Raw genomic sequence first — 21,503 nt, 5'->3', positions numbered from 1 at the left:
TTACCTGAGCAAACACGATTGCCGACACAGCTGTGCCATGAACTGAATCTTTTCCTCTCGGTTCATGCAGATGGTTCAGTTTCGTCTTGAGCCAACATTAGCACGCATTCGCATAGGCGAATTCCCACACTTACCTTACTAGAGCTAATGTAACAGCATCTTGAGGGCTTCGACCGTTGACGATAAATCCTCAGGTAGCACCTGAATGTCCATCTTGGAATTTCTCGTCAACAATGTGAACACCAACGGGGGAGTCCGACATCTGAGTCAAAGAGCTGGAACGCCTCTGTTGCGGCATCTGCCAAGACCCAATGGGGGACGAACTGGACGAAACTAAAGCGTTGTGATGCCCAACACCGTCACTGGTTCCAAAGGTGCGCGAAGAAGAAGCCAGAGGGGTCGAAGTCCCAGAGTGTGGTGCCGGCGCAGCCATTGTGTTGTACGGCAACTGTTCAAGTCCCCGAGCAGAAGGCTGCGTGAACCCCTGTCCCACAGACACATGCTGCACAGCCGGTGCACCGAGTACTGCTACCTAATATTAGCGTTCGCTCTAACTCAACTTCCTATCTCAAAGCAAACATACCTCCAAAGTTCCGCCTCAGCCTCTGCAGCTCAACATCAAGGACCTGCATGTCCACACAATGTCCTTGCCGTACGATGCCAAAGCAAAGAGCCTGACCAGCGCTTGGGAAAGAAGAGAGGTTGTCGAAAGCGTACTCGAGTGCTCGGCCCACGATGATGGGGTGGAGCTTCAAGTCTGTGGCCATAGCCATAAGCGCGCTTCGTGCGCCTGGGCTGCTACCGTTAGGAGCTTGCATGGTGCGCTGGTTGAATGTGGGTGTTGGTCACGGGTGGCGAGGTAGGCGAGATGTGTGCGGACTGTGAGCATATTCGAGAGTGCTTGATGTGGTTTGTGCAACAGTGAAGTGAAAGTGAGGTGCTAGATTGGCAAAGCCGGCGCGTCAGGGCAGATCTGGCAAGTGCTTGTCAACGGAGCCATCAGGTGAGTTTTGATTGTGATTCCACATACGGTAATGGGCGACTTATACATCTATGGGCATGGTAGCTTTGAGAAGTATGAAAATCTGTGATCCGTAGCTCATCTCAATGTGCAATCTCGCGCAGCCCATGTCGTTAATATGCTTCACCTGGGGCCTACATAACAGTGCAAGAACCCTAAGAAACAAGAGACAGGAAAAGTATGCCGCATCCGAATCAATGAGAGATTACTATTGCAATCCATCGCAAATGCACATGTCATGATCAATCGCTAAGCTTGCCCAAGCATGTGACGATATATTGTGTGTTCTTGAGCACATCAGCAAACTTGACCTAACTAGCACATAAAGACACTGTGAGTTTCAGTGTGCGCATACCAGAAATTACGAGGTGAACCTGCTTGAAGCAGGTGCGACCGTTCGTGTCCGACTTCTTTCATCCTCGCTATATACTGACCGACATGACAATGACGCGAAATCTTTCCTTCACTGCGATCATCGCGCATACAATGTATAAACTTCCATTCCCGACGACCGCTCACCAATACTACCTCAACCATGTCCACCACCATGTCGAGCTCCAACGAAACTCCTGACAACCTCACCGGCACCAACAGTGACTGGTCCGGCGCAGAAGCCAACTACCCAGCTGGCATGACTTTCGAAGGCAGCATGTTCCCACCTGGTCGCGATAAAAACATCTGGGGTCAGCAAGACCCCCTGGAGGCCGTAGGGCGTAAGTGTTGTCTTCTTGGTGGCATGTCAGGTCTTTACTAACTATTGCATACAGCACCAGGTCCCTCCAACGAAGAGAACGGTGAAGAGTTCTGGAGGGAGAGTAATCGAGGCAAGCACGTCTGGACGGGCGAGGCGATTGTATATACAAACAGGCGACCAGACGCCACGCAGCAGGAGTACCAGACCAAGTTCTGGGAAAAGTACGACGCGCAGAAGGCGCAAGAAGCGGAGGGCAGCGTACAAGAGCAGACTCAGGGCCAGCAACAGGTCGACGAGCAGCACTTCCCAGACGCGCTTCCGACTCCTTCATTTCCTGCTTGTGTACCAGCGCCCACCAACAACAACGCTTCTCAGCAGTCCATCATTCCCGCACCTCACATTCTTCAAGCTTCACCTCCAGGGAGCGCAGGAGTCCTTGACTACCTTCGCGCCAACGGACTGCTCCAAGCTCAGCAAGTCCCAGCCGCGCGACCCTCCTCAGACATCGACGGCGAGTACGAGGTCGACGACGAATACCTTACCGACGCTCCTCACGACCTTCCCAGTCCCTCAGACAACCACGACCAGCTTCCAGACAGCACACCGCCCAAGACCTCACCGCCTCGTAGCATCGATGACTGGGATGATGACAACCTATTGAGCTTCTGGAAGTGGAAGGTCATCAGGAAGAAGGGGTACGAGCCGATGCTCACTCATTTTCCGGGACAGACCACGGAGACGCTGCATGAGACGTGGAAGGCACACAAGGCGCGGTGTGAGGAGTTGGGTGCTGCGTGGAGGGCTGCTGGGAAGCCGGCGGGCTCTGTTGAGGAGTGGTCGGACGAGTGACGAGATATCCTAATATACTTTGGAATGAGACGAGAGCAGTTTCTGATGATTTGTAGTCAGCAACGAGCATTTTTAGCGATGGCGTTACCGGCGTCGAAAGGCTGGAGATACCCTGGGTCTACTTTTAGCGTTTACATTCGGTACACAAAAATCTTTGTAGCCACCCGGCTCCGTAATGAAGAGTTTCCCGAGCCCACAGACAATGTTGGCAACCTCCCCGGTTACTCATTGCCCTTCAACGTCGCTGTCCCATCAGCAGCAACATTGATCCCACTCTTGCCTCCCACACTCGTAGACCCATCACTGCCCTTCGTGATCCCTAGATCACCACCAAGATTCTGCGCATTCCCATCCTTACCCAGTGTGATACCCGCTTCCTCAGAGAACTGGTCCGCCTCTTGCGTAGCCTTCACACCCTCGGACTTCTCAGCACCACCAGCGGGCTTCTCGCCCTTGGCCGCAGCAGCTTCGGCTTCGGCTTTAGCGCGCGCGGCGTCGCCTTCTGCGCGGCCAGGCTGGGACTCTGTGCCTTCGCCGCCAGAGGAAGCGGGCTTGGGTGATGCTGTTTCTTTAGCGGCGGCGGGTTCAGCAGCTGCAGGCTCCTTTGCAGCTACGAGATCAGAAGCCTTGGGCGCGGCGCTTTCTTTCGCCGCTGCAGGTTCCTCTGCACCGGCTGCGGGAGCCTTAGGCGCTGCGCTCTCCTTTGCTGCAGGACCCTCTCCAGCGGCAGCTGGTTCTGCGACCTTTGGCGCGGCAGTCTCTTTCGCGGCAGCGGGTTCCTTCGCTGCACCCTCTCCAGCAACACCGCCCTCTGCAGGTTTCGGTGCTTTGCTCTCCTTCGCCGCTGCTGGCTCAGCGGCAGTCATTGTGCCGTTGCCAGCAGCGCCCGCACCGGCCTCCATCGCACCGCCTTTACCAGCTTTGGGCTCAGCACCCGCAGCCATAGTGCCGTTTCCTGCTGCTCCGTCTTTTCCACCCTTTCCGCCGAGCTTGAGACCATCGCCACTGATGCCGCCGTCTGGGCCACCGAGGGTGAGACCGCCGATTTCGAGTTGTCGTCGGACGGGAGAGGAGTTGTAGGTCTTGGAGATGGCATTCTGATGCAGGTTGTTAGCAGCGGAGATCTTGGGGAAGGACAGAACGTTTGGTATGTAGGAATACATACAACTGAATTACGCGAGGGAATCGATAGAGCTTCGACACCGAACAGAGCCAGAACGGCAACGGCAAGGTTGCTGGAGAGTCTCATCTTGAACGACAAGCTAAAGCTAGATGAGAGAAACGGGTGAAAGTGAATAGCTGACCAGCAGACAAGCAACAGACACAAGGAACGACAAGAAATCCAAGGAGAGATAGAGTCCCAGCTGACAGAAAACCTTACTGCAGGCCCTAATTAAGACCTTTTCAGGGGCGCCTCTTCCGCCCTGCAGACGTCGGAAGTCACCTTGGCGCAGGTATAGAAACGCATTGCGGAACGATTGCAGAACATCTTGGCTCGCTTGGCTCTGCTTGAGGGCAAGGCCAAACGGGTGTTCGTGGTGGTGACCCGGTTCGATGATGCGGTGCGAGTCGCGAAGGAGTCGCAGCTGAGTGAGGGATCCTTGCTGTTTCGGAAACACGATTGTCTGGAGCGCCTTATAGAACGGAAACCATGGCATCCGAGGATGGATGTACTGGTCGAGTACAAGTTGCTACAGCCTCACCAATCGAACCTGGAGACTGGGAAAAGAGATGTCCAACTCGCTGGGGGGCCATGTGGGAAGGTGCTTGATGCCCCAGGCTTCATTCGGCGAAATGTTGTTCGACATGATGTGCAACCGAAGCCTCGTCGCCTTCGAACTTGAAGCATACTGGACAAACCGCGGTCTCTTCTGGTGCAAGTGTCTGCATCGTTGATCCAAGCCTACTCTGTTCATGTCTCTTATCCGCCTCTTCCAATGCTGCAAACATTCCATAATCTTGATTCGAGGCCCGGTTTTCGTAGAGATACTCGTCATCTTCCCTGATATCTCTTTCCATTCTCCCACCTCTCCGTCCACCTCTACCTGCACTTGCAGCACCTTCACCGTTCCTTCCTAAGTTTGCCTCCGGCCCACCAACAATAGCTTCACCCTGCTGCCCCTCGGCTTCAGAAACAAGACCTTGTACTCTGCCAACTCTGCCATCACGAAGTCGAACCTTGACGCCACGAGGATGGTTTCCGCGCGTTAGCAGGTCTGCAACGATGCCTTTGACTTGGTGGCCGGATTGCTGGTCTTCCTTGAGGATGATGGAGACGCCACCTCCGGGGTGAATCGCTCGGATTGGAGGGACAGAAGTATATGCTGGCCGTGGTCTTGACGGGCGGGATGAGCTATCGTTTGTGTTGCCTCCACTTGCCCCTCCTCTGCCTCCGCGTTGAGATTGGCGATTCGGTCGTTCTCGTCCGCGTTGCATTCTGTCTAGCTCCTACCAACGCTGTTAAAACCAGAAGATGTATCCACTGCTAAGATTGAACCAATCTTCCCAGCTCTTGCAACTTGTTCTTCAAATATTGAGTACCCCGGTAAGTCAAAATGGCGCTTGGATCGGTCAACAAAGTCCAGAGCCCTGGTCATCCGAATCATTCGAAGAGAATCAAATGACTGAAGGGCTTGGAAGTAAGATCCAGCAATGTGTGATTGTTGTTGATGGGGACGCATATGCGAAGGAAAGATTTGTTCGTCCTTTGAGCATGCAAGCCACGGAAGATGCTGCACACCGTGGCCTGTGCGCATTACGTCACGAGGTACCAGAGACTCACGACTTATACAGCACTTTTGCTTGAACGACACTAATACAATATGGATGGTTGCGACTGAGAACACCTGGATAGGTTTCGAACCATTGAATTGCGACAACTATACACAGCCTCAGATAGCGAGGCTGAAGCAATACTCCTTGCAATGCTGAGAGTGACCAACATAAAAATGTTGCGGTCCATGCAGTCTATGTTTCTACTAGCGCTCGAAGCTCGCGCTTCCCATACCCAACGCCGTGCGTAGAACCAAATGTGGAGGTATAGACACAAAGGAAGTAAACCAGGACAATAGATGCGCTCGTGAAGTAGATCGTAGATCATGCGGTACGTTGCTGGGTTGGCTGCCGTGGACTGTTTGTCGAGGACCGAGGATTGATGCTGAGATGGTCGTGTGTTCAACCATCTGTCTCTTAGAAGGGGAAGCCGCCTGGGAAGCCTCCTTGCTGACCCCGGCGACCACCGCCTTCGGGCATGCCACCGCCCATACCACCAAAGGGGTTGCCGCCGCCGCCGCCAGTCTGGAAGTGGAAGCCACCTCCACCGCCGCGGCCACCTCCCATGCCACCGCCGAACATCTGCATGAGAATCTCGGGGTCGATGCCGCCGCCCATGCCACCCATGCCACCCATGCCACCTCCCATTCCGCCGCCAAACATGTCAGAAGGATCGATGAGATCAGCACCAGAGTCGTATCGCTCGCGTTTTCTAGATCATGTTAGCTGAGGTAATTTGAATGCTATGAAAGAAATGACTCACTGTTCGTCGCTGAGCGTCTCGTGCGCCTCCTGGATCTCCTTGAATCGCTCGGCAGCCTCCTCATCACCCGGGTTCTTGTCGGGGTGGTGTACGATGGCGAGCTTGCGGTAAGCCTTTTTGATCTGCTGTTCTGTTGCATCTTTCTCAATCCCAAGAATCTTGTAGTAGTCCTTCCTCTGGGCCTTCTTCTCTTCCAGCTCAGCATTGCGGATGTCCTTGGCAATACCAGGCTCAGATGGGTTCTCCTCCTGAATTGCCTTGTACTCGCGAACTGCCTCTTGCCAGTTGCCAGATTCGCCCAATGCCTTTGCCCTTGTCTTGCGAGCCTTTGTGTAACCTGGGTCCAACTCGAGAGCCTTGTCGCAGTCGGCAATCGCGGCCGTCCAGCTCTTCTGGCGGGAGTGGCAGAGGGCTCGGTTTTGCAGGATCTTCGAGTTTGTGAGCTTGTTCGACGGATCGACCTCAAGGGCCTTGCCGTATGTGTCAATCGCCTCCTGGAAACGACCAGCCTTGAAGGCAGAGTTACCTTCCTCCTTCATGCGCTCAAGCTTCTGCACCATGCGAAGGTTTTTGACTGCATCCTTGAAGTCAGGGTCGCAGCTCAGTGCTTGTCTGAAGTGCTGAATCGCCTTATCGTTCTCGCCTTGTGCGTACAAGATACGGCCGCGGAGTACAAGCGCATCGGGGTCTTGGTTGTTGTTTCGCAGCATCGACATAGCGACGTTCTGAGCCTCTCCCAGCGCATTGACGTTACCCATGCGCAGGTGGGCCTCACCGCGCAGGAGCTGCCATTTCCGTGGGCGCTCGACACTAACACCAAGACCCTTCTCAGCCTCGTTGAGAGCATAGATGACCATGGAACCACCGCCGCCGTCCTTTGCAGTTTGCTCGGCCATCTCGAGGTTCTTCTTCATGGTCACCGCAGGCTGCATGTCCTTCGCTGTGGCACCAATCGAGTTGTAGACTTGGAGAGCCTCGTCTGGTCGTCCCAGGCTGGTGTATACTCTGCCCAATCGCAGCTTGATCTTCATGTTCTCTGGATCCATCTTGTCTGCTGTCTTGCAGTCCTCCAGAGCCTCGGCGAAACGGTTGGCGGAGATGTAGGCCGCCGCGCGGTTGGAGTAGTAGGTGGCATTCTTGGGGTCAGCCTCGATAGCTGCTGCATGTTAGCCAGAAGCCCAGTATCTGCATGCATGGCTTGGTGTAGGTCGAGATGTGAGAATCTTCCATTCACTGCCAGCACTCGACAAAGAGAAATTTACACACCCTTCGAGTATTCCTTGATAGCTGCGGGGTAGTCCTTGATCTTGAAGAACTTGTTGCCCGCAGCCTTGTACTCCTCGGCATCTATTGTGGGCATCTCTGCAGGCGGTGTCGCAGCCTCCGATGTTGCTGCATAGTTGCCGCTGTTTGGCGGCGGGCTCTTGGTGTATCGGTGCGGTGGAGGAGCTGGGCGGCTCTCGTGGTCGCCGTTTGTGCCATTCGTCTTGGGAAAGCCGCCGGGGACTTCTGTAGCGGGGCTGGGGGGTGCGGGCGAGGACGAGTCGCGGTCGACATCCATGGCGGACATAGCTGAGAAGGACAAGCGCTGCCGCTCTTCCGGAGACAGATTAAGCGGGTGTGTGTCTGCGTCGTACTTGGACGAGCGCTTCGACGAGAATGTGGAGGAGCGCCGACTACTGCTAGTGCGTTCCCGCTCCTTGACACGAGAGTGCGATTTTTTGTCGGGCGAGCTGGGAGGGGTGCCTTGGGTGCTGGGCGTCGACGAGGTTCTATGAGCGAGGGTCGGTGTGGCGTCTTTGGACTTCTTTGACGGCGACCTGTTAAAGAGAGAAGGAAGAACCATGGGAGGCGATCTCGGGAAGCCTGGTGTAACTGAATTTTAGCCTCCGCTGCAGCAATTTTGGTTGAACGCCCGATAAAATGTTCTGGGATTTGGGTACTAGAGAAATGTTGCTAGAACCTTCCACGACAAAACTACCGTTTAATGCCACACAACTGCCACAGCGGCCAGCCGCAGCAAGAGGCTGGAGCGCAGAACAATCGCCGGCAAACACCAATCACAGAATGCACCTCGAGAATTGCAGCACGACAGCCTGCCACTGCTTTAAGTCTGACTGTGTTCAATATGTACTGGTGTGGCTTGCACTACAGTTCCTAGGCGTCAAGGGTCTTCCTTGTCTGACAGCTACAACATCATTTCCCATGAACTTCTTGACCATTCCCCTCGACTACAAGCACTCGTCGTCACAACAAGAGGCCTTCAAACAGCTGGCCTGAGCATCGAGCAGCCGCGGAGTAAAATGGGCTCTGACTCCTCTCCACCAATCAGCAGTCGGTGAGGTTGGGATTTGCGGTCTCAGCGCGTTGCCAGCAGCAACATGCATGGCATTGAAGCGAGATATCACTCCACATGTTCACGTTTGTGATGTGCTGTTTACCTGTTACCAGCCTGCTGGTTTACGCACCAATGCGAACGGTGCTCGATTTCGTTGGCGCAGGTCGTCAATCGAGCCTGCTACGTGTTGCTTTCTGGAGGTAGGTTTGATGGAAGCTAGCGAGCAGAGATCCACTGCAGTCTGACCCAGCACTCGGACGCTTCAATGCTGCTCTGACATGCATCAGCAATGCCCTCAAGTACAGCATAGGCGTAGTTTCCTAATAAAGCAATTATGTGTACCTGTCAACGTAAGCGCAACCGAAGCCTCCACGGTTGTAGTCCACTACGAACCATCAAGAGTCGAGCTAAAAGATATATCAATCCTGCCAATAGCAATTCATATGTCTGCTTAGATTGATTAGTAATCGTCATAATGTTCTCCAACGGCCAGAAACCGTTCGCTTGCCCACCAGGGTACCCATGGATCCTCGCTTGCATGTGTCCGTCATCGAGCACGTGCTAGCTCTCCGCATCGCAGCTCCAGCCCAAGCTTCCATCCAACATCTCACCATTCACGCTTTTGTAGACTGGGCCCACCTACGCTTGTGCGTATATCACAAGCTTTGGACGCTTTGCTTATAGCACTCTGCAGCCTGTAGAGTACCTACCCTGCTATCCTGGTCACAAGGACCTTCCGGCACCAGGACCCTGCTATCGCTGGACGTACTAGAGCTTATGGGACGTTTCCATCTCTTCTCACTTTGACTTGAAACCCACTTGTTGCTGCGCTCAGGTCGCATTTGTCTCGTGTGTCTTTGCATACAGCTTCAACCTCATTCGCTTCCGCGGCCCGCATCCCGTACACAGGCCCACACCACGGCCACCCGGCAGGCAACGGCCATTTCCTGTCTTCTGTCGATCCAGTCCAGTATTGCAACTTTCTGTTCAGCTCTCTGCGACCGCCATCATGGGGCTTTCCTACAACATCTACCTCAACTCATCTCGCATCTACGGTTGCAAGAACTGCAAGACCCATCTGTCTAACCACGATGACATCATCAGCAGAGTTAGTGCTTGACGAAACACCTGAATCAAACGCCTGCTAACACATCGCAGAACTTCCGCGGCCAACACGGCAAGGCATACCTATTCGATAGTGTCGTTAACATCACCGAGTCGGAGCCCAACGAGCGCAACATGACCACCGGCCGTCACAGCGTACGCGATATTCACTGCCGACAGTGTAAGGAAACTGTGGGCTGGAAATACGACAAGGCTTATGAGGCCAGCGAGAAGTACAAGGAAGGGAAGTTCATCTTGGAGGCAGAGCTGCTCTGCACAGTGACATGAGGCGGCACAGACGGCATTGATACACAACATCTTATATCGCATTTACATGGAGTTTGAGTACTGGATCATGCACAAGAGTTTTGGAGTTCGGACCGAATGTTACTGTATATAGCGACTTCAAGGGCCGCGAGGACAGGGCCAGGGGACCGGTCTGTTTTGGTATGTGGCTACATACATCCAGCTCGCCTCGACGATTGACGAAGTATCCACAGTACCTTCACGGAGATTCTTCTTTCGCAATGATATTCTCTCAGCAACACAACAGCCTGGAAACATGCCTTCCGTATGCAGCCTATTAACCCTGCCTCCGGTCGGCTGCGGGGTAAACTCCAACCTCGGCGGGGCTCAAGCTCGTCCCATTGTCACAAGAGCCTTGCAGCTTAATCAGGCAAGTGTCGTCAGAACCCGGAACGCAGGGCGTAGGGCGTATTTAGTGAACCTGGACCCACATCAGCTTGCGTCGACTCCATCGCGTGTTTTCGAACTTTCTTCTTCATCCGGTCACGCATCAGTTACCCCTCATAGGCCACAGCACAAGGTTCCAACCTACAAGTCGACTATCAAGGCAACATGTCGACAGATACGATGAAAGCTGTGGTGTTCCGAGGACCGGGTAAGATCACTATCGAGGATCGACCAATTCCTAGAATCAAGGATGACGGCGATATCATTGTCAAAGTGGACAAGGTACGTTGCTCACTTTTACGCCTCATTCATACTGACGTCCTGTAGACAGCACTATGTGGCAGGTTGGTCATTCCGGAATCTGTAATCTTGAATGGATTATCTAAAACTATGTGCAATGTAGTGAATTGCACGTCTTCCGAGGCCATCAGCCATCTGGGACCGACTTCATCATGGGTCACGAATTCACCGGACACGTTCATGAGCTCGGTTCGTCAGTCAAGTCTGTCAAAGTGGGCGACCGAGTCGTTTCGCCATTTACAACGTCCTGTGGAGAGTGCTTCTACTGCCAGCACGGATTCTCCTCACGATGCACCAAGTCCCTGCTCTTTGGCTCAACCGTCTTGGATGGCGCACAGGCACAATATGTCCGTGTACCAACAGCAGATGCCACCGTCATGAAAGCACCTCCTAACATCAAGGATGAAGCCCTGGTTCTTATGGCTGATATCTTCCCCACCGGCATGTTTGCAGCCAAGAACGGCTTCAAGCACTCCACCCCCGAAGAGATCAAGGACAGCGTTGTGGTCCTCATCGGCTGTGGTCCAGTAGCTCTCTGTGCCCTCTGCAACATCACAGACTACAAACCGAAGCACATCCTCGCTGTCGACTCTGTGCCTTCACGTCTCGAGCTTGCCAAATCTCTCGGCGCTGAACCTTGGAACTTCCAGACTGACCGCGAGGGTCTGAACAAGCGTGTCAAGGAGCTCACCGATGGACGAGGCGCGGACATAGTCATCGAAGTGGTTGGTCTTTCACCAGCGTTGAGGATGGGCTTCGAGCTGCTGAGACCTTGGGGTGTCATCTCGAGTGTGGGTGTTCACAATGGCGAGATCCCGTGGACGGGCAATGAGGCGTACGGCAAGAATTTGAGGGTGCAAATGGGACGTTGTCCCGTCAGGACACTTTTTGCCGAAGCGCTTGAGAGTCTGGAGAGACACCAGGACAAGCTTGGGTATGCTTATCTCAACAAAGAAGAGATTCAAAGCTGACTATTGCAGATTCATGGCTGACAAGATCATGCCATTGAGCGAAGCTGTCGAAGGCTATGATATCTTCGACAAGATGAAGGTACAAAAGGTCGTCTTCGAGGCACAAAAGTGATTGGATCGATAGGCGTTCGATGTTCAGCTGTAGGGAGCGGTGCATTGGGTGGTGTTGTGGCTGTGGGAAGAGCAAGCTTCAGGCGTTTGTTGGGTGAGGTGTAGCAATACTGCGAGCATGGGGTTGTGCCAGCACATGTCTGTATGCAAGCCTCCTTGCTCGAGTCCCTCGAGCAACCTTGCCGGTCCTGAGCATGACTCGCATACCACCATTTTACACCAATCGGAGGTACAAGCGGCAGAATATCCAATCGTCAAGCACAATCCAGGCCTGTTCTGCCCTGGTGCTGCCGCGCGTGGGGTCCTGATGGCTGTTGAGCCGCCGTTTGGCTGGCCGCGCACAGCCTGCGGGGTCGCTGTGAGGTGGACGGGGCGCGTTTGAAGCAAGTCACAGCAATTCACATCATGATCGTGCCTGCCATGCAAGGTGCTTGCTGTCGCTGCCAAAGTAATAGACTTGTGCATGCACGCAATTAAATGTCTCTCATCCACGTCTAAAGTTCTTGCCCGCAGCTGCATTCCTTCCTCCTCTGCAGCAAGGTGCCTCCTCTCGCTAAGAGCTAACTTCAGACCTGTCCCCAAATATTGCCTTGTCTAGCTGCGTCACCTTGTCACCTCACTCGACCGTCTGCTTGCCTTCGCTCGACAACACACCTCTCTTCTTCCTCTTCCACACCCCAACATCCCCCTCTCCTCCGCCCTTCATCTCCCCTCCGACTCTCTCACCCGCTCGCCGACCGCACCGACCACTTCCCCGCCACTGCCGTAATCGCCTGTGGGTAGCTACCTCACCACTGCTACACGTCAACAATTACTAACACCTGACGCGACAGTACACATCGGCGACCCTCAACACGCGCTCCACCCTCAGGCTCTTTCTGATCCGCAGCTCCTCTCCCTGTATGTATCATCCAACCTCATCTATTACCCCACCAGTACTGACAACGGTGGCAGCACTTCCTAGGCCATTTATACAACATGTCCGCCGAAGACTCCCAGAACTCCGCTGGCAATGCCAATGCGATCACCGATCAGCTCGAACGCCTGAATGTGGATGGCGAGGCAGCTGATGTCCCCCCTCGCACCGAGCAGGAGTACGCCGAGTCGCAGCTCACTCTCCGCGCCATCGTTTCGTCCAAGGAAGCTGGTGTCATTATTGGCAAGGCGGGCAAGAATGTCGCTGACCTGCGTGACGAGACTGGTGTACGCGCCGGTGTTAGCAAGGTTGTCCAGGGCGTTCACGACCGCGTGCTCTCCGTCACTGGCAGCTTGTCTGGCATCTCCAAGGCCTACGGTCTTGTCGCCAAGGGTCTGCTCGACGGCGCACCTGCAATGGGCATGGGTGGTGTCATTCGCAGCGACGGCACTCATCGTAAGTACACACACTATGGGCTAGACCGTACCGCGAGCGTTGTGCTGCGCATCTAAAATACAAGCTAACTCTCACAGCCATCCGTCTCCTCATCTCGCACAACCAGATGGGCACCATCATTGGCCGCCAGGGCCTGAAGATTAAGCAGATTCAGGATGCTTCTGGTGTTCGCATGGTTGCCCAGAAGGAGATGCTCCCTCAGTCCACCGAGCGCATTGTCGAGGTCCAGGGCCCTCCATCAGGTATCGAGAAGGCTATCTGGGAGATTGGCAAGTGCCTCATCGATGACCACGAGCGCGGCTACGGCACTGTGCTCTACAACCCCGCTGTGAGAGTCCAGCCTGGTGCTGGTCCCCTCACGACCAACAACGGTGGTGCCACGGCAAGCCTTAGCTCTGGACGCTCGTACAACCGCACTGGTCACGGCGCTGACTTCAGCGACTCGCCTCCCTCAACATTCCAGCGTCGCTCCGGCTCCGATGCTGCAAACCGACCCCCACCACCGACCCACACCGAAGACGGCGAAGAGATGCAAACGCAGAACATCAGCATTCCTTCTGACATGGTTGGCTGCATCATCGGCCGTGGTGGCAGCAAGATCAGCGAGATTCGCAAGACCTCTGGTGCTCGCATCTCCATTGCCAAGGCACCCCACGACGACACTGGCGAGCGCATGTTCACAATCACTGGTAGTGCCAGTGCCAACGAGAAGGCGCTTTACCTCCTTTACGAGAATCTTGAGGCTGAGAAGATGCGACGTAGCCAGGCTCAGGACTAGAGGTCTTGACCAACACCGTACGCGTCTGTGCTGAGACACGACTTGCCGAGACTCGTCTCGAGTGGGTCCTTGGAGGAGCGTACATCAAGCGAAAAGCATGAGTTTGCTTGATCCCTTTCCTGTTATTTGCTGATGGATACCACGGATGTTCAGGTCATTATTTCCTTTTTCTTTCCAGGACCGTTATTGTCGACAAGTGCCGATTGAGCACTACACGATGTGATGACTTATGGCTTTGATATCCGGATAGCACATCTGCCCACGAGTCGAGGCAGATGTGGCGTCCTGTTTTGTTTTGGATGGGTTTGGCGAAGAACAACAACAGCGAGGCAAGAAAAAGGTCATTCGATTAACCCAGAACTCCTACCTCGCTCAGACGACATTCTTCGCGCCTGGTCGCACTTCGTCAAGCCCGGTCACACTCTATCATCCGTCTCCCTCCCACCCTCCTTACCTACCGATTATTGCGAATACAATACCAATGACATCTACCTCTCCAGCCCTATCTACGCATCTGCAATCGCCGCAGGCGCAGCAGATCACTTTGTTGGTTATATACCTAATGTAGAATAGTAATGGACTGAGCATCTGATCACGAGACTTGATGTGCAGTGAAACAATTGTGAACCTTTTCGAACTGTATATTTATATTCTTCGTCTGATGCTGAATGACTTCTCTATGGTAATTGCCCCTCTCCATCCAATGGCGGCTGGGGCAAGCTCGCTTATGCAGTCGTATCGTAAATCGTAGCTTCGCCTTGAAATCCGCCGGCGGGATGCTAATTAACGCCGAATCCATGCAAAACACCTGCCTAATGCAAAAATCCAGACCCACGCTGCAAAGAAACAAACAGTCCTGGTGACGAGCCCAAGATCACCATCTTCAGGCTTCGCCCCTCACAATTCTACCAACAGCGCCTTTGACAAGCACCCACATAGGCCCCGCATTAACCTCCCTCTTTGCACTCCCCTTCCCCGGCGAACCACCCCCCTCACCGCTCAATCCACACTTCCTCTTCCACTCCTCCTTCCAGCCCCGCTCAACACTCTGCTGCTTCTCCTTAAGCAGCTGCCCCGCGCCCCGTTTCCCTTGCCTCTTATACCCGCGCATAAACGCCGTCCACTCTTTCCTCTCCTTCACGAAAATACCGACCCCGTTCCCTGCGTCGATGGGCGCCGAGTCGGCGACGATGCGCGCTTCCCACGCCGAACTCACGGGCTGGAATGTAAAAGTGTCGGTGTGTAGGACGTAGTATCTCTTTCTCTTGCCGTATTTTGATGCCGTTTGCGAGGAGGGTGTTATCCAGCGTGAGGCCGAGGACCAGATCCCATCGGCGACGGCTTCGTGGAGCAGAGACCTGGGGATGTAGTTCCGGCATGTGAGTATGAGCTTGTTGCGGAGGAGCGTCATGTTGATGTCTGGATGCGCGGGGGCGATGTTGGGTGAATAGGCTAGGAGGGGTTTGCTGGCGCGGGTTGAGCGGGTTGACGGTTTGAGGGTGGGTGTGTTGCTGTGCCCGCGTAGGACGGTTGTGAATGTGTGGGGGGTAGACATTGTTTGGGTTTGGACGGAGGCCATGGTGTGTGTATCCTTTTCTGTCTTGGTAGACTGTGTGTGGCTACTTGCCCGGTATTTTCGTAACAGCAAAAAGGCTTAAGAGGGGATGTACGATCGTTCAGTCTGCAAAACTAGAGAAGCAAGGAAAGTGGGACATCCACCGTCTTAAGAGTGCCATCAAACCAGCTTGGAATGGCCTAGCCCGGCAGAAACATGCAAGTCACTGCTTCGGAAATCAGTCGGGCTTGCATGTTGCTATGCGTCTAAACATGCACATGCTGCAAGTACCGCTGTACCCTGGCGGTCAATCATGTGGCAAGCATCCATGAGGACAAGCGAGAATCGCCGAACCTCACCGCACTACAGAGAAGACCTCATCTCACCGCATAAGAGTGCAGCCTCACTCTTGGGAGGGCACAATAAAGGAGGCTGTCCTTACCCAAGACATTGTCGTCGTTTCGATACAGACTCGTTTGGAAGGCAGTTTCATAGCATGCGAGTGGCCTTTGTAGTGCAAAGGTTCATGAAAGGTGAGGTTGGTAAGGATCTCTCAGAAAAGAAGCTAGCATCACCGCCTGTCCCCCTGATCCCGCGGTTACCCACTTGAGGAGGAAAAGCTGGGGGAAAAGCTAGACGTCAACACGAAAAAGACCGTTCAGGACCTGCGTGAAGCCCCACTCCGGCAAAGACTTCTGTAAGCTCAATCTGGTACGCTGTCGTTGCTCGGCACTCGTCTCTGAGTGAATGCAGAGGAGGGCAGAGGAGGGCAGTGGTGATGAGGATGTGAGACACGTCACCGTTGGTTGGCCGGAGAATTCGAGGGAAGTGCAGGGAAGTCGCGCCACGCTTCCTTGGCTTCGTCCCCTTCTGCAGCACACAAAGAACGATGCAGTGTCGATGCAGCCGACCTGCAGCGTGACACTGTTGAAGTACCCCATATACGCCGTCATCAGAGCGGTGACCAGACCTTCCACGATGTCCGTAAGGCCAAGGTACGGGAATGCGGTGCTTTGTCACTCCTGTCGTGTACCTTACTATGCGAGGTGGGGTGAGCAGCCTTGCAAGCTGACGCTGACAGCTGCTCGTTCCGAACGACGCGTTCCGAGGTTCCGATTGTAATTTTAGGATCTGAGGGTTCCACGTGCATTAGCGTTCCCGGAGCTTGATGCCACCTTTGACATTGGACGTTTGGACGTCGCCAATTTACTGAGTGAAGGGCCACTTGTCACTCCTTACTTCTTACTTTCTTTCTTGCAAAGCACGCGGTGAAGCTCTTGCGTATAGAAAAGGCGCACCACACTCCTTGCATCCTCCGTTCAACGCGCCACACTGCGCCTTGCGTTCAAACCATCAGTTCTCAATAGAGATCGATTGCGCCCGTTGATTCCGAACTCACCATGGCCACATCCGTGAAGCGTACAGCTTCTGAGGCGAAGAGCCAGGCCAATGGACACTCACGTCGCCTGTCCGGCGCGGTTCACTCGATCGAGAAGAGAATCGAAGAACAGGTGGACTTAGCTGCGCGAGACCCAGTTGAAGAGAAGAAGGGGGGCTACTTGCTGTTGGTCATCTGCGTTGGTGGAATCTATGCCAGCTTGTAGGTTATAGATTTCTTCTCTAAGGTACGAACGATGGAGACAGGAGCTGACAAGGAGATAGTCTGAGCTGGGCATACCTCCAGGAACGTCTGACAACCACTTCTCACGGTCCCTCGAACGCGCGCTTCACATACCCCGTCTTCCTCAACACCGTTCAATCCGCCTTCGCCGCCATAACAGGCCTCGTCTACCTTTTCTTCTCCGCTCCATACAACAAGACCACAGGCGCACGCCGCGTCCCGCCCGTCTTCCCCACAAAGCAGATCCTGTTTCCACTGCTCCTTGTCGCAATCACTTCGTCCCTCGCATCGCCGTTCGGATACGCCAGCCTCAAACATATTGACTATGTGACATTCACTCTGGCTAAGAGCTGCAAGCTGCTCCCAGTCATGGCCCTGCACATCACGCTCTTCCAAAAGAGATACCCACTTTACAAATACGCAGTCATCGTTTGCGTCACCCTTGGCGTATCGATGTTCACACTATACAACCCCTCCACAGCTAAGAAAGCAGCAAAGAAGAGCGTCAGCGCAGATGCCTCCAAGACCCTTGGTCTTTTCCTCCTTGGCGTCAATCTCCTGTTTGACGGCTTGACGAACACCGTCCAAGACAACATATTCACCAAATTCAGGGGCTTCAGCGGACCCCAGATGATGTGCGCTATGAACATTATGTCTACCGCGCTCACAGTCAGCTACCTCCTCGTCTCACCTTACATTGCCGGCACATCCCTCGGTTCCTACATCGGGCTTTCGCCCACGGGCAACGGCGAGCTCAGCGATGCGCTGGCCTTCATAACCGCATACCCGTCTGTGGGCTGGGATGTCCTCGGGTTTGCGGCATGCGGTGCGATTGGACAGATCTTCATCTACACCACGCTGGCACACTTCAGCTCGCTTCTTCTTGTGACGGTAACAGTCACCAGGAAGATGCTGACGATGCTGACGAGTGTGTTTTTGTTCGGACATACGGTGACGGGGATGCAGTGGGTCGGTGTTGGGCTGGTGTTTGGTGGTATTGGTGCGGAGGCTGCGTATGGGCAGATTGAGAAGAAGAGAAAGGCACAGGCGAAGCTGTTGGCGGAGGGGAAGAAGCAGTAAGCACACGAGTATAGACTAGGTGTTGAGATCTAGAGGCTCGTATAGACGGGAATGTAGAGAAACTCAAGGTTATCTCATATGATTCAGACCATAATCATCACTTATGCTGTTTCGTTAAGAGCTTGTGATGCAAGGCTGAGGCAGCGGCGGTGACGACCTGCATGAGCCCTACTTGCCTGCCTGGCCGTTCACTCAACATCCTCACTCCTCATCAACCTCTAATCCCTTGCACCACACCTTTTTGCTCAGCAGTTTACCTCTGCATGGCTTATCCCTATCCTGAGAAATCTACAGGATCAAGAGCGACATTCTGATTTTGCCAGCTTTCGATCCTCATCATGCGTCTCTTCAACATGGATACGCGGCTGCTAGAGGAGTTCATCGGCAGCGATATCCCCAATTTGCCATACTCCCTCACATATGGGAGAAAGAGGAGGTGTCTTATGCAGACTGCATTAAGGGTGATTACAGGCAGATGCAGCGTTACAGCAAGATCAACTTGACTTGCCGCATAACCAAAGAGCAAGGGATTCTATACACCTGGGTGGACACGTGCTGCATCGATAAGAGTAGTAGTGCCGAGCTTTCAGAAGCTATAAATTCAATGTTCCGTTGGTACCAAGAAGCGAAAGTATGCTATGCCTACCTCTCGGATCTGTCCCCCGGAACAGATTGGAGTGAAACCCTTCCATATTGTCGCTGATAAGTGTTCAGTCTCTCGGACGAATAACGTAAGGGATCTGCAGAATGTATAATTAGCAACGAGAGACTTGCAAGATGAATTTATCTGGCTGCTGCATCTGGCTCATCATAGGATCACTCGCGGATGGACTTTGCAAGAACTCATTGCACCTTGCCACGTTGTTTTCTTCGACTCGGTATGGGACACAACAATCGAGCCACAACAACGCAATAGAACGAATCTAGCCAGTTTGCTGTCGGACATCACGAGCATTGATAAGACACTGCTTGACGGCCGATGTTCTCTGAACGATAGTTACTGCATTGCCCGGAAGATGTCTTGGGCAGCACGCAGGGAGACTATCAGGTCGGAAGACAAGGTGTCACGGTTCAGGGTGCTCTTGCCTGTCGAACCTCACTTGCCATGAGAGTGACTGCCACGTCACACTAGCGTTGTTTACAGCTACTCACCTATACATACTGTCCGTAGCTTCACCCAATACAACCTCAGTTCAATCCGTCAATTCTTCCCATATGCGCACTGTCCACGCTTCCCGACACAAGGTGTACTGCCTGTTGGGACTCTGCAATATCAACATGCCACTACTATACCGAGAAGGAGAGAAAGCGTTCGTTCGACTACAGGAGGAGATTATGCGATCAACAGCCGATGTGAGTATTCTTGCTTCGCAACTGCCGTATACAGATTACTCCCGGAACTTTTCACTCGTCAGAAATCAATGGCGCAAGCCCAGTACCAAACTCGGACAACCTGCCTTCACATGTTATCCCGAGACTCTCATGTGTTCACACCCTGGCCTTTAGATTGGTATGATCGTGCAGATCAGGCCTTGTTTATCCAAAACGATCGCATGCGAGGTATGTGCACTATTAGCACCTATGTAGATATTCCACGCGCCAATACCTGCCGTCTTAAGCTGGTCGCACTCGGGTGGTCTGACGCAGCCATGAACGCGTAATTCTCTATCGTCAGAAGCAACGAATACGAAGCCTCTTTAGATGAGATCCAAGACCAAGCCGTTGAACAACACTGCTACAGGACAGCATTCTCGCGTACTCTGAAGCAACAAAAATCCCTAGGGTGATGTCGCTACACGAACCAATACATCTCAACAAAGCAATCGTCACAACGATCCATCCAAAGTAACATGCACCGAACGGTGATACATGCAGGAATAGTTACTACTCAGTAACGTTGTCGGTGGATTTACACGATGTGGCGAGCGCTCCTTCTATACGACAACTAGAGTGAACTGGTTTCCACTTACCGATCAGAGCGACGGGGAATGATTTAAACTCCGACAACCTATACAGATCTGGTTGCATCAACAAAAAGCACCTTACATCTCTCTCAAAGCTCGCTGATACGCAATCCCGAGCGCCACCCTGCCAAATTTAATCTTCCTATCTCTACCAAACAAACTGGTGTTGGCAACAGTCTGGACATCATACCCATCAGACCGTCTCACCAACTGTAGTAGCCTCATATCCTCACTGGGATCCCAACCTACATCGCGCCTCATCATCTCCTCCCAATGAGCCTTCGTTCCCTCCCCTCCATGATGCGGTAAGAAGTGCGCTCCGATAACCTGTAGGCTTAGTGTAGGCCCCATAATACGTCTGATGGTCAACAGAGACCATTCCTCATCCTCGGACCAAACACTGTTTTGTTCCTGAGAGTTCTCTACGTAGCCGGCGAGGTGAGGTGGCCACGCATCTTGTTCGTTGAGAGTGCCCCATAGCACCTTTTTCATGTATACGGGGAGGTTCGGAAGTGCTTCTAGTGTGGATCTGTGGAGCTCATTTACGCGTTGTGCGTGGGCTAGCTGCAAGGCTAGGGAAGTGGTCGTGAAAGGATCGTCTGATGACATTTTGGTTCAACGCGCGAAGAAATGAGATCTAGAAGGTATGATTTCCATTGAGTGTTGTCGTTGCTGAGTCTATAAAGCCTTTGGTTTGCGTTGCACATCACATGCTATGATAATATGTAGGTACGATGATCCCTAATCTCTTGGACTACGCAATCCGTCATAGTACGCCCTACACTCCTCTGCAAGCGTTCCAATCATGAACCTACCAGCAATAACTTCCCAAGACAGTCCAATCCGATCATGCAAAACCAGCAGTAGAGTCGTATCAGCTTCCTGCCACTCAATGTGCTGAGCCGTCCACTCCTGAGTCGCAAGACATGGACCACACTGCCATGCGTGCGGCCAACCATGCTTCTTGAAGGCTCTGAAAAGACTGACCTTTTGCGCGCTAGATATGCTCAGGGAAGCGATCGTGGCCATTTTGTGGCACTCAAGTGCGAAGTTGTACGCTTCGGTTTGAGAGGGCGTGTAATGGTGTAGATGGTTGCAAGGGCAACTGGCTCGGGGCTTGGGGGGCTTTGGAGTGTTGATACGTTGGGGCGACCGGACTTTGTCGCGGGACCAGGACATCGTAGATAGATGCTCAAACGTTAACGGTTCGCTATTCGCTGCGGCTGGTGCGTGCTGAAATGGGCTTTGTAAATGCATCAGCCGACAAGTCACCTGCATCTATTGATTGTGTTGATAGGTCATATGGCTCAACAATGTACAGCAATAGACAATCGGAAGACATGTCACAGGCACAAGCTAAAGATGGATTTGGTGATGCCAGTCAAAGGCAGATGGCATTCGGAAGTATATACAGAGAATGTACAGGGGTAGATAAAGAAGTTGTCGACTCAAACCATCAAAACAGGTTTGTCTCTATTATCCAACTCAAGGAAGCTATGAACGATGTTGATGCGAGA

General features: G+C 53.3%; 12 protein-coding genes across 12 annotated transcripts; 6 read left to right on the top strand and 6 right to left on the bottom strand.

Moving 5' to 3' along the window:
• Window positions 1-1,556: 1,556 nt before the first annotated feature.
• BU25DRAFT_448122 (uncharacterized protein) lies at window positions 1,557-2,564 on the top strand (the record flags this gene model as incomplete). The annotated part of the gene is made up of 2 exons (XM_033709581.1): window positions 1,557-1,734; window positions 1,789-2,564. The coding sequence occupies 2 exons, from the start codon at window positions 1,557-1,559 to the stop codon at window positions 2,562-2,564; spliced, it is 954 nt and encodes a 317-aa protein (XP_033562346.1).
• Window positions 2,565-2,785: 221 nt separating this feature from the next.
• BU25DRAFT_458005 (uncharacterized protein) lies at window positions 2,786-3,813 on the bottom strand (the record flags this gene model as incomplete). Its single annotated transcript, XM_033710164.1, has 2 exons — window positions 2,786-3,661; window positions 3,730-3,813. The coding sequence occupies 2 exons, from the start codon at window positions 3,811-3,813 to the stop codon at window positions 2,786-2,788; spliced, it is 960 nt and encodes a 319-aa protein (XP_033562345.1).
• Window positions 3,814-3,995: 182 nt separating this feature from the next.
• On the bottom strand, window positions 3,996-5,376 carry BU25DRAFT_40816 (uncharacterized protein). Its single transcript, XM_033705740.1, has one exon. It carries the CDS (start codon window positions 4,998-5,000, stop codon window positions 4,347-4,349), a length of 654 nt encoding a protein of 217 aa, XP_033562344.1. The 5' UTR covers window positions 5,001-5,376; the 3' UTR covers window positions 3,996-4,346.
• Window positions 5,283-8,163, bottom strand: BU25DRAFT_410264 (TPR-like protein). The gene is made up of 3 exons (XM_033706239.1): window positions 7,366-8,163; window positions 6,100-7,255; window positions 5,283-6,048 (listed from the first exon to the last, which is right to left on the bottom strand). Exons 1-3 carry the CDS (start codon window positions 7,943-7,945, stop codon window positions 5,754-5,756), a joined length of 2,031 nt encoding a protein of 676 aa, XP_033562343.1. The 5' UTR covers window positions 7,946-8,163; the 3' UTR covers window positions 5,283-5,753.
• Window positions 8,164-9,438: 1,275 nt separating this feature from the next.
• BU25DRAFT_40709 (yippee zinc-binding protein) lies at window positions 9,439-10,135 on the top strand. The gene is made up of 2 exons (XM_033705450.1): window positions 9,439-9,545; window positions 9,596-10,135. The coding sequence occupies exons 1-2, from the start codon at window positions 9,447-9,449 to the stop codon at window positions 9,827-9,829; spliced, it is 333 nt and encodes a 110-aa protein (XP_033562342.1). The 5' UTR covers window positions 9,439-9,446; the 3' UTR covers window positions 9,830-10,135.
• Window positions 10,136-11,629, top strand: BU25DRAFT_40710 (GroES-like protein). The gene is made up of 4 exons (XM_033705455.1): window positions 10,136-10,516; window positions 10,562-10,578; window positions 10,638-11,468; window positions 11,515-11,629. Exons 1-4 carry the CDS (start codon window positions 10,400-10,402, stop codon window positions 11,615-11,617), a joined length of 1,068 nt encoding a protein of 355 aa, XP_033562341.1. The 5' UTR covers window positions 10,136-10,399; the 3' UTR covers window positions 11,618-11,629.
• Window positions 11,574-12,445, bottom strand: BU25DRAFT_40719 (uncharacterized protein). Its single transcript, XM_033705473.1, has one exon. The coding sequence runs from the start codon at window positions 12,133-12,135 to the stop codon at window positions 11,641-11,643; it is 495 nt and encodes a 164-aa protein (XP_033562340.1). The 5' UTR covers window positions 12,136-12,445; the 3' UTR covers window positions 11,574-11,640.
• Window position 12,446: 1 nt separating this feature from the next.
• BU25DRAFT_40712 (uncharacterized protein) lies at window positions 12,447-13,877 on the top strand. The gene is made up of 3 exons (XM_033705459.1): window positions 12,447-12,516; window positions 12,571-12,988; window positions 13,066-13,877. The coding sequence occupies exons 2-3, from the start codon at window positions 12,595-12,597 to the stop codon at window positions 13,764-13,766; spliced, it is 1,095 nt and encodes a 364-aa protein (XP_033562339.1). The 5' UTR covers window positions 12,447-12,516; window positions 12,571-12,594; the 3' UTR covers window positions 13,767-13,877.
• Window positions 13,878-14,583: 706 nt separating this feature from the next.
• BU25DRAFT_40682 (uncharacterized protein) lies at window positions 14,584-15,707 on the bottom strand. Its single transcript, XM_033705374.1, has one exon. It carries the CDS (start codon window positions 15,343-15,345, stop codon window positions 14,650-14,652), a length of 696 nt encoding a protein of 231 aa, XP_033562338.1. The 5' UTR covers window positions 15,346-15,707; the 3' UTR covers window positions 14,584-14,649.
• A 1,014-nt stretch (window positions 15,708-16,721) lies between these two features.
• Window positions 16,722-18,022, top strand: BU25DRAFT_458000 (UDP-Glc/Gal endoplasmic reticulum nucleotide sugar transporter-like protein; the record flags this gene model as incomplete). The annotated part of the gene is made up of 2 exons (XM_033710163.1): window positions 16,722-16,921; window positions 16,984-18,022. The coding sequence occupies 2 exons, from the start codon at window positions 16,722-16,724 to the stop codon at window positions 18,020-18,022; spliced, it is 1,239 nt and encodes a 412-aa protein (XP_033562337.1).
• Window positions 18,023-18,404: 382 nt separating this feature from the next.
• On the top strand, window positions 18,405-19,387 carry BU25DRAFT_306515 (uncharacterized protein; the record flags this gene model as incomplete). Its single annotated transcript, XM_033702070.1, has 3 exons — window positions 18,405-18,699; window positions 18,800-19,083; window positions 19,268-19,387. Coding segments are annotated over 3 exons (699 nt in total), but the record flags the coding sequence as incomplete, so codon positions are not given.
• Window positions 19,388-20,064: 677 nt separating this feature from the next.
• On the bottom strand, window positions 20,065-20,595 carry BU25DRAFT_421142 (uncharacterized protein; the record flags this gene model as incomplete). The annotated part of the gene is made up of 1 exon (XM_033708068.1): window positions 20,065-20,595. The coding sequence occupies one exon, from the start codon at window positions 20,593-20,595 to the stop codon at window positions 20,065-20,067; it is 531 nt and encodes a 176-aa protein (XP_033562335.1).
• Window positions 20,596-21,503: the final 908 nt, after the last annotated feature.

This window comes from Macroventuria anomochaeta (genome assembly GCF_010093625.1).
Source record: "Macroventuria anomochaeta strain CBS 525.71 unplaced genomic scaffold BU25scaffold_14, whole genome shotgun sequence".
Classification (NCBI taxonomy): domain Eukaryota; kingdom Fungi; phylum Ascomycota; class Dothideomycetes; order Pleosporales; family Didymellaceae; genus Macroventuria; species Macroventuria anomochaeta.
Note: the sequence above shows the minus strand (reverse complement) of the source record. Positions and strands in the feature narration are given on the sequence as shown.

What these genes read in the sequence shown, in the direction of transcription:
- BU25DRAFT_40816 (XM_033705740.1), bottom strand. Translation starts at nt 5,000, where the DNA reads ATGCAACGCGGACGAGAACGACCGAATCGCCAATCTCAACGCGGAGGC.
- BU25DRAFT_410264 (XM_033706239.1), bottom strand. Translation starts at nt 7,945, where the DNA reads ATGGTTCTTCCTTCTCTCTTTAACAGGTCGCCGTCAAAGAAGTCCAAA. An exon ending in TATCAAGGAATACTCGAAGG is followed by an intron (nt 7,256 to 7,365) that starts GTGTGTAAATTT and finishes AACATGCAGCAG; the next exon opens with CTATCGAGGCTGACCCCAAG. An exon ending in GAGACGCTCAGCGACGAACA is followed by an intron (nt 6,049 to 6,099) that starts GTGAGTCATTTC and finishes AACATGATCTAG; the next exon opens with AAAACGCGAGCGATACGACT.
- BU25DRAFT_40709 (XM_033705450.1), top strand. Translation starts at nt 9,447, where the DNA reads ATGGGGCTTTCCTACAACATCTACCTCAACTCATCTCGCATCTACGGT. An exon ending in ACGATGACATCATCAGCAGA is followed by an intron (nt 9,546 to 9,595) that starts GTTAGTGCTTGA and finishes AACACATCGCAG; the next exon opens with AACTTCCGCGGCCAACACGG.
- BU25DRAFT_40710 (XM_033705455.1), top strand. Translation starts at nt 10,400, where the DNA reads ATGTCGACAGATACGATGAAAGCTGTGGTGTTCCGAGGACCGGGTAAG. An exon ending in AGACACCAGGACAAGCTTGG is followed by an intron (nt 11,469 to 11,514) that starts GTATGCTTATCT and finishes TGACTATTGCAG; the next exon opens with ATTCATGGCTGACAAGATCA.
- BU25DRAFT_40719 (XM_033705473.1), bottom strand. Translation starts at nt 12,135, where the DNA reads ATGCAGCTGCGGGCAAGAACTTTAGACGTGGATGAGAGACATTTAATT.
- BU25DRAFT_40712 (XM_033705459.1), top strand. Translation starts at nt 12,595, where the DNA reads ATGTCCGCCGAAGACTCCCAGAACTCCGCTGGCAATGCCAATGCGATC. An exon ending in TCGCAGCGACGGCACTCATC is followed by an intron (nt 12,989 to 13,065) that starts GTAAGTACACAC and finishes TAACTCTCACAG; the next exon opens with CCATCCGTCTCCTCATCTCG.
- BU25DRAFT_40682 (XM_033705374.1), bottom strand. Translation starts at nt 15,345, where the DNA reads ATGGCCTCCGTCCAAACCCAAACAATGTCTACCCCCCACACATTCACA.